The sequence below is a fragment of the Sciurus vulgaris genome, assembly GCF_902686455.1.
Source record: "Sciurus vulgaris genome assembly, chromosome: 1".
NCBI lineage: Eukaryota > Metazoa > Chordata > Mammalia > Rodentia > Sciuridae > Sciurus > Sciurus vulgaris.
The window spans coordinates 89,589,647-89,614,707 of NC_136461.1; the positions used below are offsets into that span (position 1 = coordinate 89,589,647).

Here is a 25,061-nt window from a genome sequence, read left to right on the forward strand (position 1 = left end):
GTAAGTTTTAAGTCTTATCTAATTTTTTTTTCTTCGTGGTGCTAGGGATTAAGCCCAGGGCCTGTGTGTGCTAAACAAATACTGTACCACTGAGCTATACCTCCATCCCCTCTAGTATTTTAAAAAGTGATTATATTGTTATATTTACAAATTTTTGTATATCTTCTTAAATAAAATATGCTATTTATGAAAATATCTGGCAATGGTTTTCCTTTTTAAAAAATATATTTTAAAGTTGGGTGTGGTGGCACATACCTATAATACCAGCAACTTGAGAGGATAAGACTGGAGGATTGCAAGTTTAAGGCTAGCCTCAGCAAATCAGCAGAGGTCTTAAGCAACTTGGTGGGAACCTGTCTCAAAAAAACAAATGAACAAACAAAAAACATTTTAAATGAATGCCTTTATTCAAGAATATGGAATTTTAGGTTTGTAACATAAGATATAGTCTATTTCTGTTCTCACCGTTTGTAGCACTAGTAACTTTACTCTTAGTTTTCACTTCTTTCCTATAAGGTGTTGCGAATAACAACTATTTTACTCCTGAAAAGGGGGATTAAGATACTTAAGTAGAGGAAGTTAGAAATGATGAATTTCTGGTTTTTTGAAATGTTAACATGCCTCTTTATTTCAAAGTGTTATGTTTTAGTTCTTAAACAATACAGCATTTTCTAAATGAAGGTAAATAGCTTAAAAGAATCCCTGTGGAAAGATTGCCTTTGAGCAAATATTTAAACTATTTATATTGTTATGATGATTAAATCCTCACAAGGATTCCAAAAATTAATATTCCTGGCTTATGTTCACTTTGGATAGTGCTACATATAAAACTGTGTGAAAAGCAGCTCCTTTGCAAGTAAACACATTTTATTTTAAGTCTTCGTCCTTGCAAGTTTGGGGCTTATTTTGAAATTACTATTTTTTTTCTCCCAGTCCACATCAACTTAATAGATATACATGTCTCTTTTGATCAGCAGCCATATAGGCCTCATCTAGCTCATGCAATGGCCCATATTTTAAGTCAAACCTCCCAAATTTGATAAGTCATCCTTCCATCTATTTTCCAATAATGTGGTGACAGAAAACTGAATCTTCATGTTATCAAATAGGATTTCTTTATGTTTCTCTGCAAAATGTGTAGTAATGTATCATTTTTTCCCTTTCAGGGTAAATATTTTTAAAGCAAAATTTATTTTAGCTTCTCTTTTGTTTGGTTTGTTTTTAATGCAATTGCATAGGCTTGAAAGCAGTAAGCAGTTGAATTTACCATTGCAGAAAAAGTATATCTGTACGAGAGCACTTAAGAACACTTGGTTTTAAAGTCATACTACTCAAATCCTGATTTAATCACTTACTGTCTCTGTGACCTTTCAGAAGTTATTTTAGCATATCTATGCTTCACTTTCATCTATAAAATGTAGTACCTTATTGCTGGCTGTCGTGGGGCATGCCTTTAATTCCAGCTACTTGGGAGACTGAGGCAGGAGGATCTCGAGTGTAAGGCTAGCCTAGACAACTTAGAGTCTGTCTTAAAATAAGATTAAAAAATGGCTAGAGATGTTGCTCAGAGGTATAGCACTTAACTAGCATGCAGGAAACCCTGGATTCAGTTCCCAGTACTATAAAAAAGAAAAAAACAAGAAAGAAAAACATACTGCTTTATAGTACCTCCCTCATATATTGCTAATGAGTATTAAATGAGATAATACATATGATTTAGAAAAAAGTGCCTTCCATATCCATGTAATAAGCACTAATGTCAACTCTTTATATAAATATGCAAATAGATGAGAACAAACAAGATATTAAAGGTCTTTGTGAGTTACCTAAAATTGTTTTAGATTGTAAAATAAAAATGGGAAATAAGTTAGAATTCATTATTCTGTGGTGCTTCAGAGATCTCTTTTTTTTTTTTGGTTTGACTAGATAGCACAATGCTTATGGGAAAAAATGGTAAGCTGACTGAAAAGGATACTTTTTGAAGGATACTTCAGTAAGTTATAGATAACTAAAAATTATAAGAAAAATTAAAACAGTGTAGTAACATTTTCAAATGTTGAATTGTCAAAGTTTAGCAAACTGATAAGATCCATTATTAGCCAGCGAGTGGAAAAACAAAACTCTATTACCTATGATTGCTATATATATAACTTTGTTGGTTCTCAATTTGGAAATGTTTACCAAATTTTTAAATAAATGTATATTTTATGCAAGACTTTCACATCTTAATAAAATTTATCCTATAATAAAATAACAGATGTTCAGGGTTATTCATTTAAGCATTGTTTACATCGATTAAAAAAAATAGAAAAGAGAGGACCGGTTGAATGACTTATTATTTGATTAAATAGCATAGTGGTGGTAAGGATCATAGACTAAAAAAAGGGGGAAAAAATAAGACTCCTGCACTACACTGAGTAGATTCAGATATTGAGTCCATTACTTACTAGCAGTGTGAGCGTGCAGAGGTTGTTCCATCTATAAAATGGGCATACAAGTATCTCATAGGTAGTAAGTTGACATGCAAAAGCAATTAGAACAATTCCTAACACATACCATCACATACATATTTGCTACTATCCAGATAGGGTGAACGTTATGCAACCATTAGAATACAGTAGGTCTGTACACATGGACATAAATGATATGTATACTTCCTTGTCTACTGTGTTACTCAGTTTTCCATCACTGTAACCAACACCTGAGATAAACCAACTTATGAAGACAGAAAATTGGGGGCTGGGGTTGTGGCTCAGTGGTACAGTGTTTGCCTAGCATGGGTGAGGCACTGTGTTCAATTCTCAGAACCACATATAAATAAGTAAATAAAATAAAGGTCCATAAACTAATAAAAGTTTTTTTTTTTTTTTAAAGAATGTTTATTTTGGCTCACAGTTTTAGAGGTTTCAGTTCATGCTCATTCGTCCCCATTGCTTCTGGCCTGTGGTGAGGCAGTGCATCATGGTAGGAGCTCATAGCAGAGGAGGCTGTTGACCTCATGGTGGCCAAAAGCAAAAATACAGGAAGAGATCAGGGTCCCAATGATCTAAGACATCCCAGTAGGTCTCACCTCTTTATTTTATTTTAACACTGGGAATTAAACCCAGCAGCACTTAACCACCAAGCCACTTACGTAGCCCTTTTCTATATTTTATTTAGAGACAGGGTCTTGCTGAGTTGCTAAGGGCTTTACTAAGTTGCTGAGGCTGGTTTTGAGTTTGAGATCTTCCTGCCTCTGCCTATCAAGCCACTGGGACTACAGGCATACACTACCCACACCCAGCCTCTGGGTCCCATCTCTTGAAAGTTCTGTCACTTCCCAGTAATGCCACAGGCTGGGGACCAATCCTTTAACATTTGGACTTTTGGTGGACATTCTAGTTCCAAACTATAGTATATACTATATATGCTTTTAGTTAATTATCAAGTATTACTTTTATAAATTAAATTTTTAAAAATTCAATACTTTCAGGAATTTTTATAATTATATGCCAGCATTAATTTTATGCTCAAAATTAAGGATAGAGCTGGCATAAATGAAATTTAAAAATTTTTCACATCCTCTTTAATTCCTTTTCCTATGGAAAGCTGCCTACTTATACCTTTACAAAAAAAAAAAAAAAAAAAAAATTCCTGCTACCCTGTTTGTCTGTATACATTCCAAAGATTGCCTATAACAGGTGGTGCTACAGATGTACATAGCCTAGCAATGATCCTGGAAATTGCTTAAATCTAGTAGTCATATGATACACTATATTGTAAAGGTAAGGAACTTGATGATGAGTAAGACATAGTTTCTATTTCGCTGAGCTTTCCCCAAAAGTGAGATTTCAGTAATACATATAGATTCTAATGTTATATATGACTATATCCTACCCCTGCTTTTTTGTTAATTATTATACTTTCAAAAATTCTAAATATGAAAAAATGCTGTTACATGTGCAAGCTTTTATATATGTATATATTAATATAAAGATATCAAAATCTAGACATAGGTAGGAAGATACAAGGTATGACATATACTAAAAGCAGATTTTGCAAATATTTTAAGGGGCAGTCATATAATCAATGTAATTTCTGCAGTTATATTATTTTAGCACTGATGGTTAGTAACTCTATTCTTTTTATTCCTATCTTTGACTTTGTAGTCATGGTATAGTAGTAACTGTGTAATACTTTGATGTTAAGTTTATCTAAACCAAGTAAAAATTTTCAAGTAGTCAAATTTCATCAAAAAGAAAAAAATAAGTATAAAACTATTTGGGATGTCAACAGAAAAAAATATCTCTTCAGAAAGACTAAATGACATGACATAGACTTCTCTCTTTTTTTTTAGGTTTCTTTGGGAGCATATTTGGATTAATGGGTGTTTACATTTATGATGGAGAACTGGTATCAAAGAATGGATTTTTTCAGGGATATAACCAACTGACCTGGATAGTAGTTGTTCTTCAGGTAAAGCATGTAAAGTCTTTTCTTTAATGCTAAAGACTATCAAAGCAGCTATGGATATCATGGGGGAAAAAGGTCTCTCCTGTTAGTTCTCCCACTGGGTCTAATTTATTCAGGGAAGTTAAAAATAGAACTGGTCTTAATGCCCTAATGGAAAACTTACTTTAAAAAAGGTCTTAAGTAAAACCTGTGGTATTTAACATCATCAAAATGCATGTTTAAGAATAAAGTGGTTGAAGCTAAGGACAAATATAACTTTTGATTTTTCTATAACTCATATTGTACAGAAAGTTTGTGGTCAGCCCCTGAAGATCCAAAAAGCAGATCTAGATATTTCATTCTAGTTTTTTAACTTCATTTTTTAATTAACATATTGAAATGTTTTATAAAATTCCATGTTTGTATTTAACTTGAATTTGTTCAAGAGTTGAGTAATTAATTTCATTTTCAAAAAATACTTATCAAGTACATCTACTCTGGAGGATATAAAAATGAAGATACAAGTCACTGCCCTCAGAGGCTTCTGTTCTTCTGGAGGTATTTGAAGTTGTAAGGAGAAAAGTCCTGGAAGGCTAGTGAAGATGTCAAAGAATGGCTTGGTTTTGAAAGCAGGAAGGATATTTCTGTTTTTAAGGTACTTAAAGAAAAGGAGACAATGATGAGAGAAATATAGGGTAGATAGGGTAAGCCAAGAGAATTTATGTGTGATCCTAGCAAAAGAGGAAGCCATCTTCCCTTAAGTAGGCACTGAAGACATGAACAAAATTAAAAAGATTCGGTATAATTGGCTGGTATTAGGAATACACAGATGAATGACAGTGTTGCTTAGAAATAATGGAACTCAAACATTAATTTGTAGTAAGCTCAATTGGCATAATTCATGACTTTCTCTAAATAAACCTACTATCATGAAAAAAGTAGAGTGAAAATTGTTAAGGTGAGTGGTCTAGATCTGGAAGGTGATATGAAGTACAGGTTGCAAATCCCTTATCCAAAATACTTCAGATCAGAGGTATTTCAGATTTTGCATTTTGGGGAATGGACTCACATACATGCCTATATTTATACATACATACACACATACACACCCCTGCCTTATACACATAATATGATGGTAATTTTATACAATATTTTTAATGTACCTGCATTATGACTATCCATCACATGAGATCAGGTTGGCATTTTCCACTTGTGGCATCATGTCAGTGCTCAAATAAGATTTGGGATTTTGCAATACTTCGGATTTTGAATTAGGGATGGTTAGCCTATACAGTAAAATCTCTCTCTCTCTCACTCTCCTTTTTTGGGGGGGAGTGGGGCATCCTTGGTGATTAAACCCAGGACCTTGCATTCGTTAGGCAAGCACTGTAACACCGAGCCACCACCCACCCACAACAACCTCATTTTTTAAATAGCCTTGGTCTGGAATTTGAGAGAGATCAGGTAGAAAGTTCTTCATACACTTTTAAGGAAAGAGCACAAGGCTAGTGGTATAGCCTACTGGTAGAGTGCTTACCTACCACGTGTGAAGCCCTGGATTCAATTTCCAGACAGCAGAAAGAAAGTGGGGAGGGGAGAGAGGAAGGGAGGAAACAAGGGAGGAGAAAGAGATGATTAAAACTGTAATTTAGCAAGAGTAATTTGATGATAGTGAGCAGTAGGTTAGAATGGAGAGAACCTAGAAGAAGAAAGCCAAGTTAGGAGGCTACTGAAAGGTTAGTGAAAAACACCTTTTGAATTATTTCATTTTTACTCAAAGATAAAAATATATCACTGTTCACAATGACCAGTCTTCACACATTTGTCCAAACAAATGATGTTTAATTATTAAATTAGGTGAGAATAGATGTTTTTCATAATGTGATCAAACTTTATTACAGTAAGCTTCAGATGGTTTTGGAAGTTACTTTATTAGATAGATACCTTTTGAAATATGAGGACTATTGAACAAAAACCTCTAAGTATATTCTTTATAAGAAATGTTTAATGTAAATTGCTTACTATAATGGGATTTAGTTTGTAGGACAAAAGCCTAAACCTTCATTGAGTAATGAAATTACTCTGCAAAGCAATTCTGTTTTTAAAAATGATCTCTTAAAACTTTTGTAGGCACTTGGAGGTCTTGTTATAGCTGCTGTTATTAAGTATGCGGATAATATTTTAAAAGGATTTGCAACCTCTTTATCCATAATATTATCAACACTGATATCCTATTTTTGGCTACAAGATTTTGTGCCAACCAGGTAAAATATTATTTTCTATTTCTTTAAATTCTAGAAGTATATAGAAAATTAAGAATGCTTAAAGTAGGGCTGGGGATATAGCTCATTTGGTAGAGTGCTTGCCTCAGAAGCACAAGGCCCTGGGTTCAATTCCTAGCACTGACCAAAAAAAAAGAATGCTTACAGTAATTTGATGTTTTATCCTATTATAACTTTTGAAAAAATATTGAAATATGATTTAAAAATTCATGTTTTTTTAAAAAAATTTCAAACTAAATACATGCAAAAATCTTCCACTGAAAAACTTATACACACACACACATGTGCACACGTGTGTGTGTGTGTGTGTTATAAAGTAATAAATTAAGTTATAACTTTTTTTTTTGGTGGTATTGGGGATTGAACCCAGGGCTTCATACATGCACTTCATACATGCTATGCAAGAGTTCTACCACTGAGCTATATTCCCAGCCCTTTTTATTTTGAGACAGGTCTATCCTGCCTATGACTGTCTAGCTCATAATATTTTTAATGTATAATTTTTGTAGCTAATGCCAGGAGAATGGATGAAATTCTTGAAGAAGTTTTTATGGAGAAGGTGGCTCATGAGAAAACTCAATTAGGTGATTGTAGGAAAAAGAACAGTTTGGAAAGGAATTATAAAAGAAGTGATAGGTAAGGCAGGAGACTCAGGATTATGTAATGTTATGGATGCCAAGGGAGAACACAGTAAGGAAGAATTGGTGTAATTAATACCCATTACAGATGGTACTGAAAGTTCTGGGGGGGTTTTGTTTTATTTTTACAATTATTAATTTATAATAATAATGGGATTATATTTTAATGACTTTCAAGACATCATTCTTGGTTTTCCTCCAATTTCACTCCCTTCCTGATTTTCTCATTCTCTAAACTTCAGAATGTCCCAAGAATTTTTTTTTTTTTTTTTTTTTTTTTGGTAAGGGGGCACTTAACCACTGAGCTATATCCCAGCCCCTTTTCTTTTTGATTTTTGAGACAGCAATTTCTAAATTGCTTAGGGCACCCAAAGTTGCTGAGGCTGGCCTCAAACCTGTGATCCTTCTGCCTCAGCTTCCCCAGTCACTGGGATTATAGGTGTGTGCCACCATGCCAGCTCTCAAGGATATTTCTCTGTACTCATTCTCATTTAAATTTACATTTCAGGATGTTGTATCTAATGCCTATTCACTTTTTTACTTTAGGGTTTACTAGATACTCATTCCCTATCCCCAGCTGGATTTTCTAACTTAGTGACAGCACCTTTATTATTCTACTTGCTTAGGCTCAACTCCTCCTAGACTCAGACATGAAAACAGTTTATCCACACCAACCTAAGGGAAGGTAGCTTCTGTAGATAGTGTTAGAAAGAGGTCTGTAACAGAAGGTTAAAATGTATCCTCTGAGTAATGAGTAAGGTTATCAGTTTCTCTTTATCTCTTGCTTCTTAATCCAGAAAAAAATTGTCAACTCTTCCTTTTTATTATTTCCAGAATCAGACCATTTCTCCAGCCTCCACTGCTATTACCCTCAGAACCATTTGAAAAATGCTTGCTTAAGAAGCAGGGGTTTCCTGACATCATTAAATATACAAGTAGATTCTGTTAGAGGAATTATGGAAGGGATTTCTGCAGTGAGTAGAAAGTTAGATCAGACAACTTTAGTTGAGCATAAACTTTCAAGTCTGTGTAGTTCCAGAGTTCCAGAAAGCTAAGAACAGTTCATATATCCAGACAGTTCAAAATATCCAGACAGACAGTTATCCAAAGCCTAAATAATTCCCTAATATTTCTGTGGTAGTTATTTTTTCAAGATACATTATAGGCAGTTTTATGTTATCTTAATCTTAATTATATAGCTTCTTTAAGGCTTTTGAAAAGTTACCAATTTGCATCAAATCAACACTAGTGATTATCATGTGATCATTGAGCTCCCTATATATGCCAGGCACTAGGGACAATAATGAATGAAGAGCACATAGATGAGCAGGGGTGCTGATATGTGAATAATACATTAATAAGGTGATAAATGTTGTATAATAAAGTCACTCTAGTTAAGGGAGTGAGTCTTGGAGACAGTAGATCTCAATTGTTATAAATAAATACTTTTCTTGCAATAAAACAAACTGTAGACTGTGGGAATAACATCTACAAACATTATCATGAAAGAGCACATTGAATAGAGCAATTGAATTATACATTGCTTGGGGAGAAGTATGGGGAATGAGGTCAGAGGGGTCATATTATTAGAGGCCTTTGATGTCCTAGTAAAAATTGGTTATATTTTTTCCTTTATAGAGCAACATTTTTGTTTTGTTTTTAGATCAGAATGACTTTGAATTGTTAGTAGAAACTTTAAATCCAAGACTAGTTCAAGTTTCTATAATATTTTTTAAATGTATATATCAAAAGTTAAATTTCATAGTCTAGTTTCCATCCAGTTTAAGTTCATTTCCAAAATAAGGTAATATATGTTAGATTATATCTATGGATAGGTGTAATAAAAAGGAAATTAAGAACTTCCTGTATTTAATCTTATTTCTTTTTATAAATCAGGCCTGAATTTTGGTTATTATTACCTTGCATTTTAAATAGAACTTACTGTGGTTTGTTTAATATGAAAAATGAAATTTTCCTTTTATATGGTAAATTTAAAGAATTGAGACCTTTTATTATTAAATGTATTTGCATGCAAAATGCATGTTTAGGTAAAATACAGCATTTAAAAAATCTTGCTTTGGGAGACATAGTGCAGGAGATGAGAGTGCAGACTATGGAGTCAGAAACATCTGGGCTTGAATCCTGTCTTGTTCGTAAGGTTGTGGGACTTCAGGCAAGTTACTTGTTTTTTGTTTTTCATTTTTCTTCCCTTTTTTTTTTTTTTTTTTTTGGCAGCGGGTACCAGGGATTAAACTTAAGGGCACTCTATCACTGAGCCACATTCCCAACCCTATTTTATATTTTATTTAGAGATAGGGTCTCAGTGAGTTGCTTAGCACTTCACTTTTGCTGAGGCTGGCTTTGAATTTGAGATCCTCCTGCCTCTGCCTCCTGTGCCACTGGGACCACAGGTGTGTGCTGCCATACCCAGCCAAGTTATTTGAACTTTTAAAACCTGTTGGCTCATAGGTAAAAAAATGAAGATAATGCTATTAATTCTTAACAGGGTTGTTGTGAGAACTAAGTGAGATAACATATCCAATACCTTGGGAAGTATTCAATATTTGTTAGCCATGTTACTGCAACAATTTCTTCCCAAATTATAATTGTGTTTATGGTAAAGATATAGGAAGAATTTGTTTTACTTTTAATCTGATTTTCTTTTTTTCATTTTTCCTCTCTGTCATTTAGTGTCTTTTTCCTTGGAGCCATCCTTGTAATAGCAGCTACTTTCTTATATGGTTATGATCCCAAACCTGCAGGAAATCCCATTAAAGCATAGTCAGAAACTTTCTTTAACTGGTTTCTCATGATGGTGCACTAGGAATCTCAACGTTAATCTTGCACAGAGGACTTCTACAGATTCTGTGAAGATATCATCATGCTGAATCTAATCATATTGTTCAAGTGGTTTGAAAATATACAGACTTAGAGATAAAATGTTTGTACTGTATATGTAGCAAAACATTACACCTAGAAATCAAAACTTGAAAGTATTTCCAGGGTTTAGAATTAGAGAGAATATTGGAGGAAACTTGAAATCTATTTTAATTTTAAAAAGAGTTTACCTTTTTGATTGCTGCAGAAATGTCCTATGCATTCTTTGCAAGAGCACACAAATGTCAGATATCAATTTTTGCAAATTAGATCTATTTACTCTTATGAAATGTTTTTTATCTTATTCTTTCTGTACAGAAATATCAAATTACATGGAATAGTCAAAGTTTGAAAACTATAATTACCTATAAAGCTGTGAAATATAAAAATATGATTTGAAAATTTTTTCACATATCTGAGATTTTTATATTTGTATAAAAGATTACTAAAAAGATTGCAAAATGTTACTTGTTTAATTACAAAAATTTGATAAGGTAATATCCTGGGTCTGATTTGTCAGAGAATAAAATTCATATTTAAATGTAATGTAAAGAGACATCTATTTCTCCATATAAATTCTAAGATCTTTTAGTGCTTCGAGACAGCTGGATGTAATCCAGTTGTTCCTGTGCTAGATAGTACCCAGTGACTTTACTCTAATGGAGTTTTACCCTTGATCTCTTAATACATATCTTTTCTGTAAATCAGATAAATTCTTAATATTACTTTAAATTTTTGTGTTGTTACTGAAAATTTAAAATGTAAATTAAATGGATTAAATAGTGATTTAATAATTTAAAACAATTTTGTCTAATAGCTCCATACGGAGAATTTTGAACTATCAAGTTACACTGTATACAACTAGAAAGTTTTTAAATTAATATTTTACTTATCTGTAGAAATTTCCTTTAATCAACAACTGTTGACAAAAACAACCACCAAAAATATTAGTATAAGTGTCAGTGGACCAAGACCAAAATGACTTTTCTTGGAGACATTCCTGTTGCCATATTACACTATTTTAAATAGCACCAGAACCTTAAATTCAAGACTGGTCAGAAAAAATTTTTAGACTTCTTATAAGCCCACTTTCCCCAGGAATACTGTGATCACATGACTGGGAGAGGTAGCTGAATTCTGAGTTCCCTTTCTGTGTTCCATGAAAGCTGCTGGGAAGGAGTCACCATTTTGCTTTAGAGGATTTTCTTCCCGATTCAACACTGGAGTTGAGGATGCAAATTACATGTTATTTAATTAGTTGGTTCAAAGGAGAGAGAATATATTAGAAATAGTAAGACGAATTGTGGGTAAAAATACATTCTATAATTGATATAGGTTTAATTTAATTACTGACTAGATGCAGATTATCTATTAAGTATAAGAAGTATTTTGCTTTATTTTTTTCATTTATACTGTATATATTTTTAAAAGTCTGTTCTGATATAAAAACTATAAAACAATAAATATTTTTATATGGGTCTAATGGGTTTTGTTAAATAGAATTTGACTGGAGAATAGTGTTATTATAAACCATTGGGTACTCTTGGCTAACTTGGACTGGCTGTGCTACCTTGATAATGCAAAAACATAGTCTCTACAGACTGGAGGTCTAATCAACTCCATCCAGAGTTTGAAAGTGCTTGAAATTATAAAATATTTAAAATTAATTTGCTATTGATAAAAAAAATATGGTACCAGATTTATGATTTTCATTGACCACCTTTTAGAGTATTTTGTTTGATAACTTAACCACATTTTGTTTTAAGACTGCAACAATGTTCAGGCTTATATTATCCTATTGCTACTAAGTAAAATCTAAATCTTGCAACTACACGGAATTTAAGACTTTTAAATAAAGATATATGTTCAGTTTACAGTGAAGTATTGTTTGGGCAATTATGCATTAATGCATTGTGCATTCACAATTAATTGTTAACTTAGGTTTATTCTGCCCCTATTTTAACACTTCAGTAGTTACACACATAAATTATTGGATATTAGGTATGTTAAACTAATAATATTTTCAAGTGTCCATAATAATATAATTTTCAATATTTCTAACAAAAATTATAAAATGTAATTAGGAATTGTGAAAATGGAAAAGTAGTCTGAAAGTATATTTTCAAAGCAAACTTTCATTAGTCATAATTTATACTTTGCTTTTCTAGTAGGGTTGAAAATGTTATTGAGCTATGTAGTTTTTAATTTTTAATTCAAAGGAAATAATCATATTGAAGAAGGTGAACTTAGGTCCTAGATCATGTCATATATACAGATAATGCTATTTTATGTATGTGGTTTGTGTTTTAATGACCTTCAAAGGTCCTTATTGTATTAAGCTTTTATAAAGATTATTCCTGGATTATTTAAATTTCTGTACTTTTTTAAAAAGTGTATTTGTTATCTCTCATCTAAGTTGTTCCATATAACGGTGTGTTAATTCTTGGGAGACAGTGACAATTGATAATTCTACTAAAAATTAAGAATATAGTATTGTGAAGAAAAGTTTAAAATGTAACAGGTAGGTGTTGCAATATAGCAATATTACCAATTATTTAATAAATGATTTTAGAGAAGTCCTAAGCTACTTTTATGGTAGAACATGTAGTTTAGAGGTACAAACTTAAATATTTACATCAAATGTCACCAAATTTCATAGAAAGGAAAGGCAGTTTGCTATTTAAACTAGTTTCTAATAACATGGAATCTAAAAGGAAACTAATTGACATTGTGCTCTGTACATTTAGTGTAATAGTGACATATCAAATCATTGGCCTGTAAAATGTTATTGTACAGTCAACAACTTAGTTGTTTTGTTTTTTTTAAGAAAGGGTTTAGCATCTTTCATTTTATTTAAACGTTCACTGAAAACATGGATATATGCTTTACATAAGTTATTTATGCTATATTGAAAGTCATCTTTCAAGCAGCTGGGGATATGGCTCAGTTGGCAGAGTGCTTGCCTTTCAAGCACAAGGTCTTATATTCAATCCCCAGCACTGCAAAAAGAAAAAAAGAAAAGAAAGTCATCTTCAAGAATTTCCAAGATAAAGTAGTTATAGGCTAAGAAAAAAGCACCTTTATCAAAATCTGGTCCTATGTGCCTTGCCTTACCAAATACTTGACTTTTCTGAAGAATATTTCTGTAATTCACAATTTTAGACACATAGGCAAAATTAGAATGTTCCAAGAATAACAATAATTCTGTTTTTGGTTGTTTCAACATAACAAATGTTGTTCTTTAAATCCATTATCTAACAAAATTGAAATAGGTATAACTATTAAAAGCATTAGTTAACAGTTCTCATTTACACAAAGTGGCTCCATTATACCATCATTTATCTTTTTGAAACTTTAACAGTTGTATATAAGTGTCATTTTGTTGTCTCATTTCTTATAAGATATAATTTACTGTAATTTACAAAATATTTTTAAATGGTTTGTATCCCAAATTTGTCAATGCCTGTATTTTATTTGTTTAGAAAGTTTCTTTTGGACTTGGGGATGTAATTTGTATATTTAAATTTTTTATGGACAAAGTTTTATGGACAAAGTTAAAGAAATATATAAAGTGATCTTTTGTTAAATGACTTTTTAATTGGAAATTTTCTCTTGCCATTGTTTGGTATCCATTATCTAATTAATAGATTATTGAAATAGATTATTTTCATAAATAACTATATAGATTTTCCTTATAATTCCTTATTTACCTGTGTCTATGACTGAACCTATGAATTAGTCTCACATATCAGAAATGAATTGCTGATCTTTACTTTTCTGGATGATTTCTTATCATGTGATTATACTTCCTTTTCTCTATCCTATGCACTAGCATGAAAAGAATGGCTTTTATTTTAACTAGTTAGAATTTGTCTACCTGTATGATGATAATAGCCTAAAAGTATTTTGTTGTAAATAAAATATCTCTTTGCTAGCATTAAGGTTAATTAAGTAAAGTAATTCAGTATTTATTTTCTCTACTATTTGAATATAGTTGCTTCTTTTATGACCATCAGTTGAATGCACAGAGATTAAATGTAATAAGCTACATATAGGATTTTATTTCCATCTCTATTACTGTAATAACTTTACACAAAATGCTTTGTTTTAAAAGATAACTAAAATAAGAATATCAGCATTTAAAAAATATATACTTTTCTTTGGTAACTTCTCATGAACAGCACTAGCTGAAAATCTTTTTTTTTTAATTAGAATGCTTCTTTTGTTCAAAATATATCACAATCTCAAATCTAAGTGCTATGCAAATATATCTCAGAATCATCTTATAGATACTACCTTTCAATAAGTAAGATAGTAAACAGTCCTTCTTGCTGTTCTTAGAATGATAATTCCTTCAAGGCAGGACTGATTACATACTCTAGAAAATATCAAGAAAGATACAAATTGCCTTCCATTATCCAAGATTTGAGATTTTTCTGTAGAGAATGTCCTGGTGATTGCTAATTTAGGGTTTCCCATATCCACCCACTGGTTTGATGATCTGCTAGAAAGAACTAACAAAGCTATTTTACTCACAGTCACATAATTATTGGGAAAGGAAATATAAATTACAACCAGACAAAGGAAGAAACACATAAGGCAAAGTGTAGGAGGAGTTCAAACTTGGAACTTCCAGGATTGTCTCCTTGTAGAGTCATGGACAACATTATCTACTTTTGGCCACTGTATGTGACAGTATGCAGAGGGAAGCTCACCGAGCTGTAGTGTCCAGATTCTTTGCATGATTAAATTCTCTATAGCCTTTGACCCCACCCTGGAGATCTTTCTGACATTAGGCTCCAAGGGCTCACCATAGGTCATTTTTTTAACATAAATTGTCAGTTGTGGTCTGAGAAGCCCAGTATAAATAATAAAAGACATTCCTTTGGAATCTCCCAAAGACTTGGACCAGAATTTTGATTAAGGCCAAATTCCTTACTGCACAGTGACTGAATATCTGTAAATAAATTATTCCTGAATTGATGGGGATGACATAAGCAATGGCAATTCATGTGTATAGAGACTTTTAATTTATGCACTGCCATTTATAATTTTAAGAAATTCTTTATGTTTCTAAACATTTCTAGGGTTGGAAAATATATATAATCAGATATTATACTAACTAGCATATATGTATTTTCAATTCTGATGTTTAATGATAGCTTTATTAAATGCTGAAATATTTTAAAGGACAAACTTGAAGTTTGGTTTATAAGGGCCAGGCAATGTGAAATGTTTATAGTTCCAACTACTTGGGAGGATGAGGTAGGAAAATCACTTGAGCCCAGGAATTCAAGTCCAGCAGGAGCAACATAAACCAAACACCACTTCAAAAATTTTTTTTTGTTGTTTAGGTTTTATCTAAACTATATAATATATAATTTTGAACTTATTTTAAATTAGTCATTAATTATCACCAGTATAAGGAAAAGCTAATAGAATAGAACTGATAGCATTTGTTACTTTGGTTCACCATCAGGCTTCACTATTGTTAGGTACACATTTCCAGTCACTAGGGTTAAGTATCAACCTTACATTGGATCTAGGGATCAGTTGTAGTTTTTCATTTATGCATTTATTTTCACTTATTCATTTAGGATTTCTAAAATGTTAAAAGTAATAGCTTCTTTAAAACAAATAACATGGTATTCCTTTAGAAATACAAAGCTGACCCCAAATGTACACTTTCTTCCTTTTTTAAGTAAAGTCACTAAATATCTGAAAGAATGATGAATATTACAATGTTTTGAGATAATCTAAAAACGCACTCTTCTTAAATGTACTTTAAACATAGAACATGTAAGAAATTTAGTTAAATGTTTAAATAAGATGTGCGTTTAATTTTTTTTTAGTTGTAGATGGACACAACTTTATTTTATTTACTTTTATGTGGTGCTGAGAACTAAACCCAGTGCCTCACATATGCTAGGCAAGCGCTCTACCACTGAGCCACATCTCCAGTCCCAGACGTGTTTTTTAACAAAATTTTCATGAGTGTGTTTGCTCTTTTATAAGACACTGCATTTACAAAAGTAATATAATTAAGGGGTTATTAAGTTTTTTATTTAGGCTAATGTTAATGTTTTACTCTACTTGGATAGTAAATCCAATGTAAAGTTATGATGCTAAGTACTGTTCCAAATATATGCATGCAGCTCAAATAGATCTTCCTTTTTTTTTTTTTTTTTTTTGTACTAAGGATTGAACCCAGGGACACTTTACCACTGAACCACATCCCCAGCCCTTTTTTATATTTTATTTAGAGACAGGGTCTCACTGAGTTGCTTAGGGTCTCGCTAAGTTGCTGAGACTGGCTTTGAACTTGTAATCCTCCTGCCTCTGCCTTCCAAGTTGCTGGAATCAGTATGCACCACCACACCTGGCCTCAAATAGATCTTAATATAGCAAAGGTAGGGTAATATTTCCTGGGAGGCTCATAGGATTACAGAAAACCATGAAAGATGTGAGCCCATGTTACATTTTATGACTGTTCTAATAGTATTGCTGTAAGTTCTAGAATTTTAAAAACTGAAGCATTATTTTTGTATAATATACATAATGCTTCAAATTTCCATTTCTTTATATTATTTGCATCCCCTTCATGTTTGTTTTAGTTTTCGCTTTTATACTGTTGTTTTTTGTTTGTGTGTATGTGTGGTCGTGGGGACCGAACGAGGGCCTTGTACACTCTAGGCAAGTGCCCCGTAGGTGCTCTACCACTGAGCTACTTCCCTAGCCCTTTTTATCTTATTTTGAGACAGTCTCCCTAACTTGCCAGGCTGGCTTAGAACTTGTGGTTCTCCTGCCTTACCCTTCCACACAGCTAGGATTACAGGTGTGTGCCACCATGCCTAGCACAACTATTGCCATTTTGATGACTTTAACCATGCTATGTCAAATTGTGCCAAGTAAGCTTTAACAAATTCATAGGTTATCTCCTGAGCACACAAAGATGTGATTGTTAAGGAATTTTTTAATTTAAATTTTCTTCAGCTCTTTATTTTGAAATATACAAAAAGTTAAAAGAGTAGCATATCACCTAAATTCAATAGTTACTAACATTTTGAGCATTTTCTCTCTATTAGGACATTTTACCCCTAAATACTTAAGCATTCATGTTCTAAAAATTAAGATACCTTTTTCTTTTTTTTAGTACTGAGGTTTGAACCCAGCGGTGCTTAACCACTGGACCATATCCCCAGTCCTTTTAATATTTTATTTAGAGACAGGGTCTTGCTGAGTTGCTAAGTGCCTTGCTAAGTTGCTGAGGCTGGCTTTGAACCCATGATCCCCAGCCTCCCCTGCCACTGGGATCACAGGTGTATGCACACTTTGCCTGGCAAAGACATCTTAATTAACCTCAATACCATTATCACACTCAAGACAATTCAAATTCTAATTGCATCATCTAAGTTCATTCAAATTTTTCCGACTATCTCAAAAGTTACATTTTACAGATTTTTGTCTGAATCAGAATACAATTGATTGTGCTTCATATTTACTTCTTTTAGTTTAGAAGACCTCTCTCCTTGCACCCTCATAGCTTTTTTTCCCCCAAGACAGGACTTTTAAAGAAAGCCAGTTGGCTACTATTTTGGATCTGTCTTTTATTTGGCATATTACCTTTATTCTTTGTATTTCTTTTGAACTGGAAATCAAGATTTGATTAGCTTCAGTTAAATGTTTGTAGCAAGATTATTTCACAAGTTATATAGATTTTATATAACATCCCATTAAAGGGTACATAATCCTAGATACTTTTATTAATATTGGTAATTGATTATTTGGTAAAAGTGAGGACTACTTGATCTATTCACTGGAAAGGTCCTTTTTTTCTCCCTTAGTAATCTTTGGAGTAATGTTTTGGCACCGTGGGAATATTCTGTTTCCCAACAGCTTTTCATTCAGTGGTTATAGCACCAATTAATGGTTTTTTTTGTTTGATTATTTTGAGAGGGGCATTTGCCATGTTGCCCAGGCGGGCCTTGAACACCTAGGCTCAAATGATCATCATGCCTTGTCTACTCAGTAGCTAAGACTATAGGCATGCACTGCAGTGCCTGGTTCAGTTGAGATTATTTTTTTAAAATATTTTTAGTTGTAGATGGACACAATACCTTTATTTTATTTATTTTTATGTGGTGCTAAGTGTCGAACCCAGTGCCTCACATGTGCTAGGTAAGTATTCTACCACTGAGCTACAATACCAGCCTCAATTAATGATTCTTGATTGAGTCATTTATTATACTGGAGGGCAAAATCGTGATTTAAAATGCTTTTTTAAAATTCTCTGTTTTCTTGTGCATTTCTTGGTTTATCTTCTATTTCTTATTTATTTATTTATTTATACAAGGGAATGAACCCAGGGGTGCTTAAACACTGAGCCACATTCTCAGCCCTTTTTATGTTTTATTTTGAGACAGAATCTAAGTTGCTTAGAGCCTTGTTAAATTGCTGAGGCTGGCCTTGAACTTACAATCCTCCTGCCTCACCCTCCTGAGTTACTGGGATTATAGGTATATGCCACTACACCCGGCTTATCTTCTATTTTTTAGAAACAATATTTTCCTTCCTTTTTCTCCGGTGCCTCCTTTTTTCAAATATCACTGTCTTCATGAATTTTTTTAAAAAAATTCTTCTATGTATTATAGTCAATTAGTTCTTTTTGATAACACTTTGAGCCTATAGGCTGTGAAAGTCACTACAAGATAGTTCTTGCAGTTTTTAGACATGACCACATTAGCCAAGTTCTGTCTAGCTTCAGACACAAGGTGTCCCAGACTTACCTTGTACTTGTGTTATTCCAAATATATAATGTCAGCTCTTTCTCCCAGAAACCCTATTCCTTTTAAAGGGACTGGAACTTAGAATCCATTGTTACTAAGGTATCATAGCTTCTAGGTCAGTATTTATAAATTTTAACTTGATACAGTTTTTAATTTTATATTTTGTCTTTAATAGTGAAAATCTGGGCTGGGATTGTAGCTCAGTGGTACAGACCTTGCCTAGCATGTGTGAGGCACTGGGTTCGATTCTCAGTACAACATATAAATAAATGAATAAAAAATAAAAGTCTATCAGCATCTCAAAAAATGTTTTAAGAAAAAAATAGTGGGAATCTTGGTTTTTACTAATATTAATATGTTTGCCAATGTTTTATAGTATATGTTTCAAAATCACAACACCAATGTTATTAATGGTAAACATACTGAGTAAAAATTTTAAGGTTTTTTTTTTTTACATTTCTGTTATGTCCTTAGAATATAGCCCACTAAAGATGTATGACCAGAGTATATGTTCAAAAGTTAATGGAAATTATTCTCTGTGTAGTTATCAGTATGATAAAATTAAGTTCATTGGTTTTTACTTATATTCAACTATGGAAATTACTTTTTAATATCATTCTACTGTTGAATATGTGAATTGTTTACATGGTTCAGAGGTTAAAACTGAATGTTATACTCAGAAACATCTTATCAGCTCTCATGCCTGTCTTTCCTTTCTATTCATAACCACCTTCTATAGGTAACTATTTTTTAGTTTCTACTTTGACCTTCCTGTGTTTCTTTTTCGAAAAGTAAACATATGTGTGTTGCTATATTTACTGTGTACTGTGCTTCACTAAATGGAGTGTGTTCTTTGATTTGTAAAATTTTGATATTTAGAAAGGTTTGTATGTCTGTTCTGTTGGTCACCTTTATACAGATAACATTTTACAGTACTTTTTGGGCTCACTTTTTGCTTGTTTGGCCTTCTTTTTGATTTCCCAATATTTGTTTTTTATTTTTGGTGGTACTGGGGATTGAACCCAAGGTCTTGAACATGCTAGTCAAGTGTTCTACCACTGAGTTACATCTCCAGGCCTCTTTAAATTTCATTTTGAGGCAAGGTCTAAGTTGCCCAGTCAACTGCTGGCTTGAATTTTCGATCCTCTTGCCTCCGCCTTCGATTAACTGGGATTGCAGTTGTGCATCACTGCAACCATCAATTTGCCAACTGTTGATTCTTCATGTGATTTGTCTATGTGACAACGAAACTTTTGTCATTTCTCTTCTCTCAGATTTTTAGTTGTCTTACTTCTGTTTCATTAAAACATATAAACAGACTATTTGCACCCTAATCCCTGCCTTTGTTGTATAATTATACATATTAAAAATTTTTAAATGTATTTAATACTCTCTGTAGTTTACTTGAAGTCTCCCCCAGTCTACTCTTGACTGGATAAGGTTCTAGTAGAGGACTTATAAATATAGTAGTCTCTTGAGTTGTAGCATGATTAAGATTTCTTCTAGAGCCTTAATACGAATAGCTTGGCTACATACAAAATCCTAGACTGATATTTATTTGCCTTGAATTTTTTTGAAAATGATGCTCCACCATTGTATTGTTTGATATTTTCAAGAAGTCTTGATTTTTTTTTTTTTTTTTTTTTAGTCTTTGGAATTGTTAATTTTGTCTCTTGTTGGTTTTCACCTAGAGGCCTAATTTTGTTTATAGATCTTTGCCTGGAGGCCTAGATAATTTTGTCTATATAATTTTATCACTGATCCTTATTATTGCTTTTTTTTTTTTTTAGTTGTAGATGAACATAATACCTTTGTTTTACTTATTTTTATGTGGTGCTGAGGATGAAACCCAGTACCTCACATGTGCTAGGCAAGCGCTCTACCACTGAGTCAAAACCCCAACCGTTTATCGTTTTTTTGTTCTTATAGCTGTTGTAATCATTGTTTCTTAATTTTCTTTTGTATCTAGTCTCTCAGGTAATTTTAGTTGTCACTTTTAAAATAATTTTATATTTTTGGTATATTGCCTGAGTTTGAATAACTGTCTACATCTTCCTATTAAAAATTTTTGTTGTTTTCTTTCATTGTATGCAATTGCTTATTTGATGATATTTAATTCATGTTGGAGTATTATAATGTAGTTTTCTTCTGCTTCATATTTTCTAGTTGGAGTATTGTAGTTTTCTTCTGCTTCATATTTTCTAGAGGGTAGTATTTTCTATTAAGTGGGAGTCCCACCCCCCACTCCCAGGGCCTTAGGCATGCTAGGCAATGTGCTCTTACCACTGAACTACACCCCCAGCAAAGTGTGTTTCTTTTCTTTCTTTCTTTTTTTTTTTTTTTTTTTTTTTGAGATAGGGTCTCACTAGTTGTTCAACCTGTTTTCAAACTCTGGGGTTCAAGCAGTCTTCCCACTTTTAGCTGGAACTACAGGCAAAGACTACTACCCCTGCCTTCTATTGATTGAAAAGCCTTCATTTCCTACTATCTTTTTAGAGTAGTCTTGTATGGATTTTGGGGGCCTTTCTATTCATGATAAAATGTGGTATTTTCCTGTATCAATATAACAGGTGATTATATTGAAGGGAGGGAGGAGAGCAGGGATTGAAGTGACTTAGTCAATTTTATAGAGGACTCCTGTTACCATAGTAACATACCATACTCCTGTACCATAAATGGTACATCTGGGGGAAAGGGTGGGCTTTGGATTCTATGATATAGTTTTAGTACTTTAAGAATAGTTAGCTTCAGCCACTTGCCCTTCTTTCCAAGGAATCCTTACTCTCCAGTGTTGCCTCATGAATTGTTCTATGAACATTCCACACCTTGATTTCTGTCCATTTTTCAGCCTGATTCTTGGTCTTATTAATTCTGGAAACTCCTAATATCCTTCCAGATCCCTTCTGCTTATGTAAGCCAGCATTTGTTCCTGTTGTTGACTGTTAACCAGAAGAACCCTAACTTACATGTCAACTTTTTTTTCTTCGTACCCGTGCTTGAACTCAGGGGCACTTAATTACTGAGCCACATCCCCATCCCTTTTTTGTATTTTATTTAGAGATGGGATCTCACTAAATTGCTGAAGCTGGCTTCAAACTCACAATCCTCCTGCCTCAGCCTCCACAGCTGCTGGGATTACAGGTATGTGCAACCAAGTCCGGCTACACGTCATCTTCTTAACATAAAGCTCATTTGTGGATATTCACAACCCAAACCACATACAAAGCCTTAAGTATATACAGAATAGATCTGTTAGAACAGGACTGATCTTTCTTGTTTACCATTGCAGTGTATGTCTCTCTTATTACTATTAGCAACTGCACTTACCTCAATCTTCAGTTTTCTTTTGTTAACTGTGCTCTTCCACTAGAATGTAAGCTCCATGCAGATGTGCCTCCTAAAATACAGTAACAACCACACATAGGTATTCAGAATTTTTAAATGACCAATAACCATTTCTTAAGGCTAAAATTGGTGCTGCAGGATGAAGTATGATTTTGAGGGGCTATGAAAAGTCAGAGTAACCACACAAAAATTATCTTACCAGCCCTATACATCTAAAACAAGTTCCTGTGGATTTAATTATAAAATTTATCTCCTATTGCTTTCTCTAAAGAGCTCCAAATTGGACTTCATCTGAAAAGTTTCTATATGAGAATTTTTTAATAAATAACCATTATAGGTTTACTCATCTATATGAGATTTAAAAAAATAAGTATGATGAGTTTATTAATCAGGAACTATGTTATCGGGCTTAAATGCCTTTCTTCTTCCTTCCATGGAAATTGGTTTGTTTTTCACTTCTAATAAGTATGGAAATAGGAGGTTCAGAAAATTCAGTCAACTTTATTTCTTAACATTTTATCTTGAAATAATTGCAAACTTAGAGAAAAGTTGCAAGAACAATATGAAGAACTCACATTCTTTTTACCCTGTATTTTCCCCTTTATCTTGTATTTTAGTTATTTATAGCCACAAAACAAATTACCTCCAAAGCCTAGTGACTTAAGACAATTTATCTTACACAGTTTTTAAGAGTAAAATCCCAGAGTGGATAAGCTGGGTGGTTATAGTTTTGAATCTTTCTTGAAGTTGTGGCCAGGATATTAGTAGTAGTTGCCTTCAGCTAAAAAGCATAACCAGGCTAGAGAATCCACTTCCAAAATGGCTTTTGGCAGATCTCAGTTGTAGACAACTGGACCTTCTCTGGATATCCTCATGACACAGCATCTCCCAGACTCTGGGGTTCAGAGGGATCCAAAAACAGAGCTAGCAAGAAGTCGCAGTGCCTTTTATGACCTAGCCTTTGAAGTCAGTGCTGTCACTTCTGCTTTAATCTGGATATCAGCAAGTCCAATAAACTGGCAAGGAAAAGGGAATTAGACTCTACCTCTTCCAGGGATATATACAGAATGTGTGAACACATCTTAGACCCACCATACCCAGGTTTACTGTGTTTCTAACATTTTGCCATTTTATTGTCACTCTTCCCTCCACCTCCTAATCATTTGAGGGTAGGACCCTGCATTATATCCTTTCACTTCTTGAAAATAAAGGATACATTTAAGGAAAAGATATTCTCTTATACTACTACTACTACTACTACTACTACTACCACCACAATAGTTATCACAATCAAAATGTTAACACTGTGGAAATGCTTCAGAGTTTACATTCCATTTTTGTAGACGGCTATTTTTAGCAATCCATTTTTATCTCCTGCAAATTGATTTTTAAATGATATAATAAAAAGGTAGTGGCTTACAAAGTCTGACATAGGTCGTGTAAGGTTTAATGGCAGGGAAAAATGAAAAGGTCCTGGGACAAGGGAGCTACTGTAAACAAGCATGATCCAGCTGCCTTTTAGAGGGGACCCCTGAGCACCAAAACAAAAGACTATTTACAAAAAATCCATCTTACTTTACCTCTTCTGTTACCCAGCATTTGAAGAAAATGATTTTTTTTTTTTTTTTTTTCCCACCATGCTCTTCAGTTCCGTCTTGGTTAGAACAGCTGGGCTGGAGATCAGGCTAATAGTCTGGGAAGTCTGGTTACAATTCCAGCGCAACCACTTATCAGCTATGAACGATAACAGCCTTTTGAAACTTAAAATTTATTCCTCCGTGAAGAGGGTCCAATAATGATCCCTACTGCCCAGAACTGCTAAGAGAATTAAGGGAATGGTGAGAGGCAGCACAGAACTCCTGACAGCCAGTAGCCCTGCGGCTTCCCTCCCGGCGGTTCCCCTAGCGCAGGAACTCAGCGCGGGAGCCCACAGGCCGGCGTCACGTGGGCGGGGCGGGGCGGGGCGGGGCGTGCTCGTCGGCCGATCGCACGATGTGACGCGCCGCCGGAGGCAGGCCGGGCCCTCAAGATGGCGGCGGGCGCCCCGAGCGGCTCGGCCCGGCAGTAGTGGCGGGACGGCACTCGCCGCTGGGGCCGGCCGCCCCGGGAGTGGCTGCAGCAACGCCAGGAATCGAGGATGGTAAAATGACCCAGGGAAAGAAGAAGAAACGGGCCGCAAACCGCAGTATCATGCTGGCCAAAAAGATCATCATTAAGGACGGAGGCACGGTGAGCCGGGGTTCCGCGCCGGCGAGCGTCCCTGGGGCCCCGATCTGATCTCGTTCTGCCCCTTCGCTTCCTTTTCCAATCGCCCCGAACGCCTCTGGCCTCCCTTCCCCTGTCCAGGGCGCTAGGGTCTCTACCCCGGACCCCGATGTGGCTGTCGCGGGAGTTGTCCTCCGCGGCTCCGGCCTGCGGCCTCTGGGGCCTATGCTGGGAGAAGACCCTCGCCTCCCCCGCACCTGCCGCCCCAGCTCTGGTAGCCTTTTGAGGCCCTGCGGCCCCGAGCCCCACGTGTGCCTCTGCTGCTGGGAAGAACGTGCCGGCTCTCTCGCGGTCTGGGCCGGCCACCGCGCCCTCGCCGCCGCCGCCTCGCCTTCGCCGCCAGGCCCCAGCTGCAGCAGCGCCTACCCAGGGGCCGGGAGCAGTCCCTGCCCTCCCATATGCTGCTAATAACCGGGTGGCATCTGGCGCGGCAACCG

At 34.4% G+C, this 25,061-nt stretch overlaps 2 protein-coding genes and 1 long non-coding RNA gene across 6 annotated transcripts in view; 2 read left to right on the plus strand and 1 right to left on the minus strand.

Annotated features, from left to right (window-relative positions):
* Positions 1–21,079, plus strand: part of SLC35A3 (solute carrier family 35 member A3) — a 48,857-nt gene extending 27,778 nt beyond the window's left edge. For all 3 annotated transcript variants that reach the window (XM_079110888.1, XM_079110886.1, XM_079110887.1), the window contains 4 exons: positions 4,337–4,455; positions 6,562–6,695; positions 10,043–19,977; positions 20,042–21,079. In XM_079110888.1, the coding sequence (XP_078967014.1) occupies positions 4,337–4,455; positions 6,562–6,695; positions 10,043–10,133 (344 nt within the window). In that variant the 3' untranslated portion in view covers positions 10,134–19,977; positions 20,042–21,079. The remainder of the gene's footprint in view (positions 1–4,336; positions 4,456–6,561; positions 6,696–10,042; positions 19,978–20,041) is intronic.
* On the minus strand, positions 12–24,195 carry LOC306644246. Its single transcript, XR_013759216.1, has 3 exons — positions 23,940–24,195; positions 22,342–22,408; positions 12–353 (listed from the first exon to the last, which is right to left on the minus strand). It is a non-coding gene; the product is annotated as an uncharacterized lncRNA (long non-coding RNA).
* A 157-nt stretch (positions 24,196–24,352) lies between these two features.
* MFSD14A (major facilitator superfamily domain containing 14A) overlaps positions 24,353–25,061 on the plus strand; it is a 35,452-nt gene continuing 34,743 nt past the window's right edge. For both annotated transcript variants that reach the window (XM_079110766.1, XM_079110767.1), the window contains exon 1: positions 24,353–24,588. In XM_079110766.1, the coding sequence (XP_078966892.1) occupies positions 24,505–24,588 (84 nt within the window). In that variant the 5' untranslated portion in view covers positions 24,353–24,504. The remainder of the gene's footprint in view (positions 24,589–25,061) is intronic.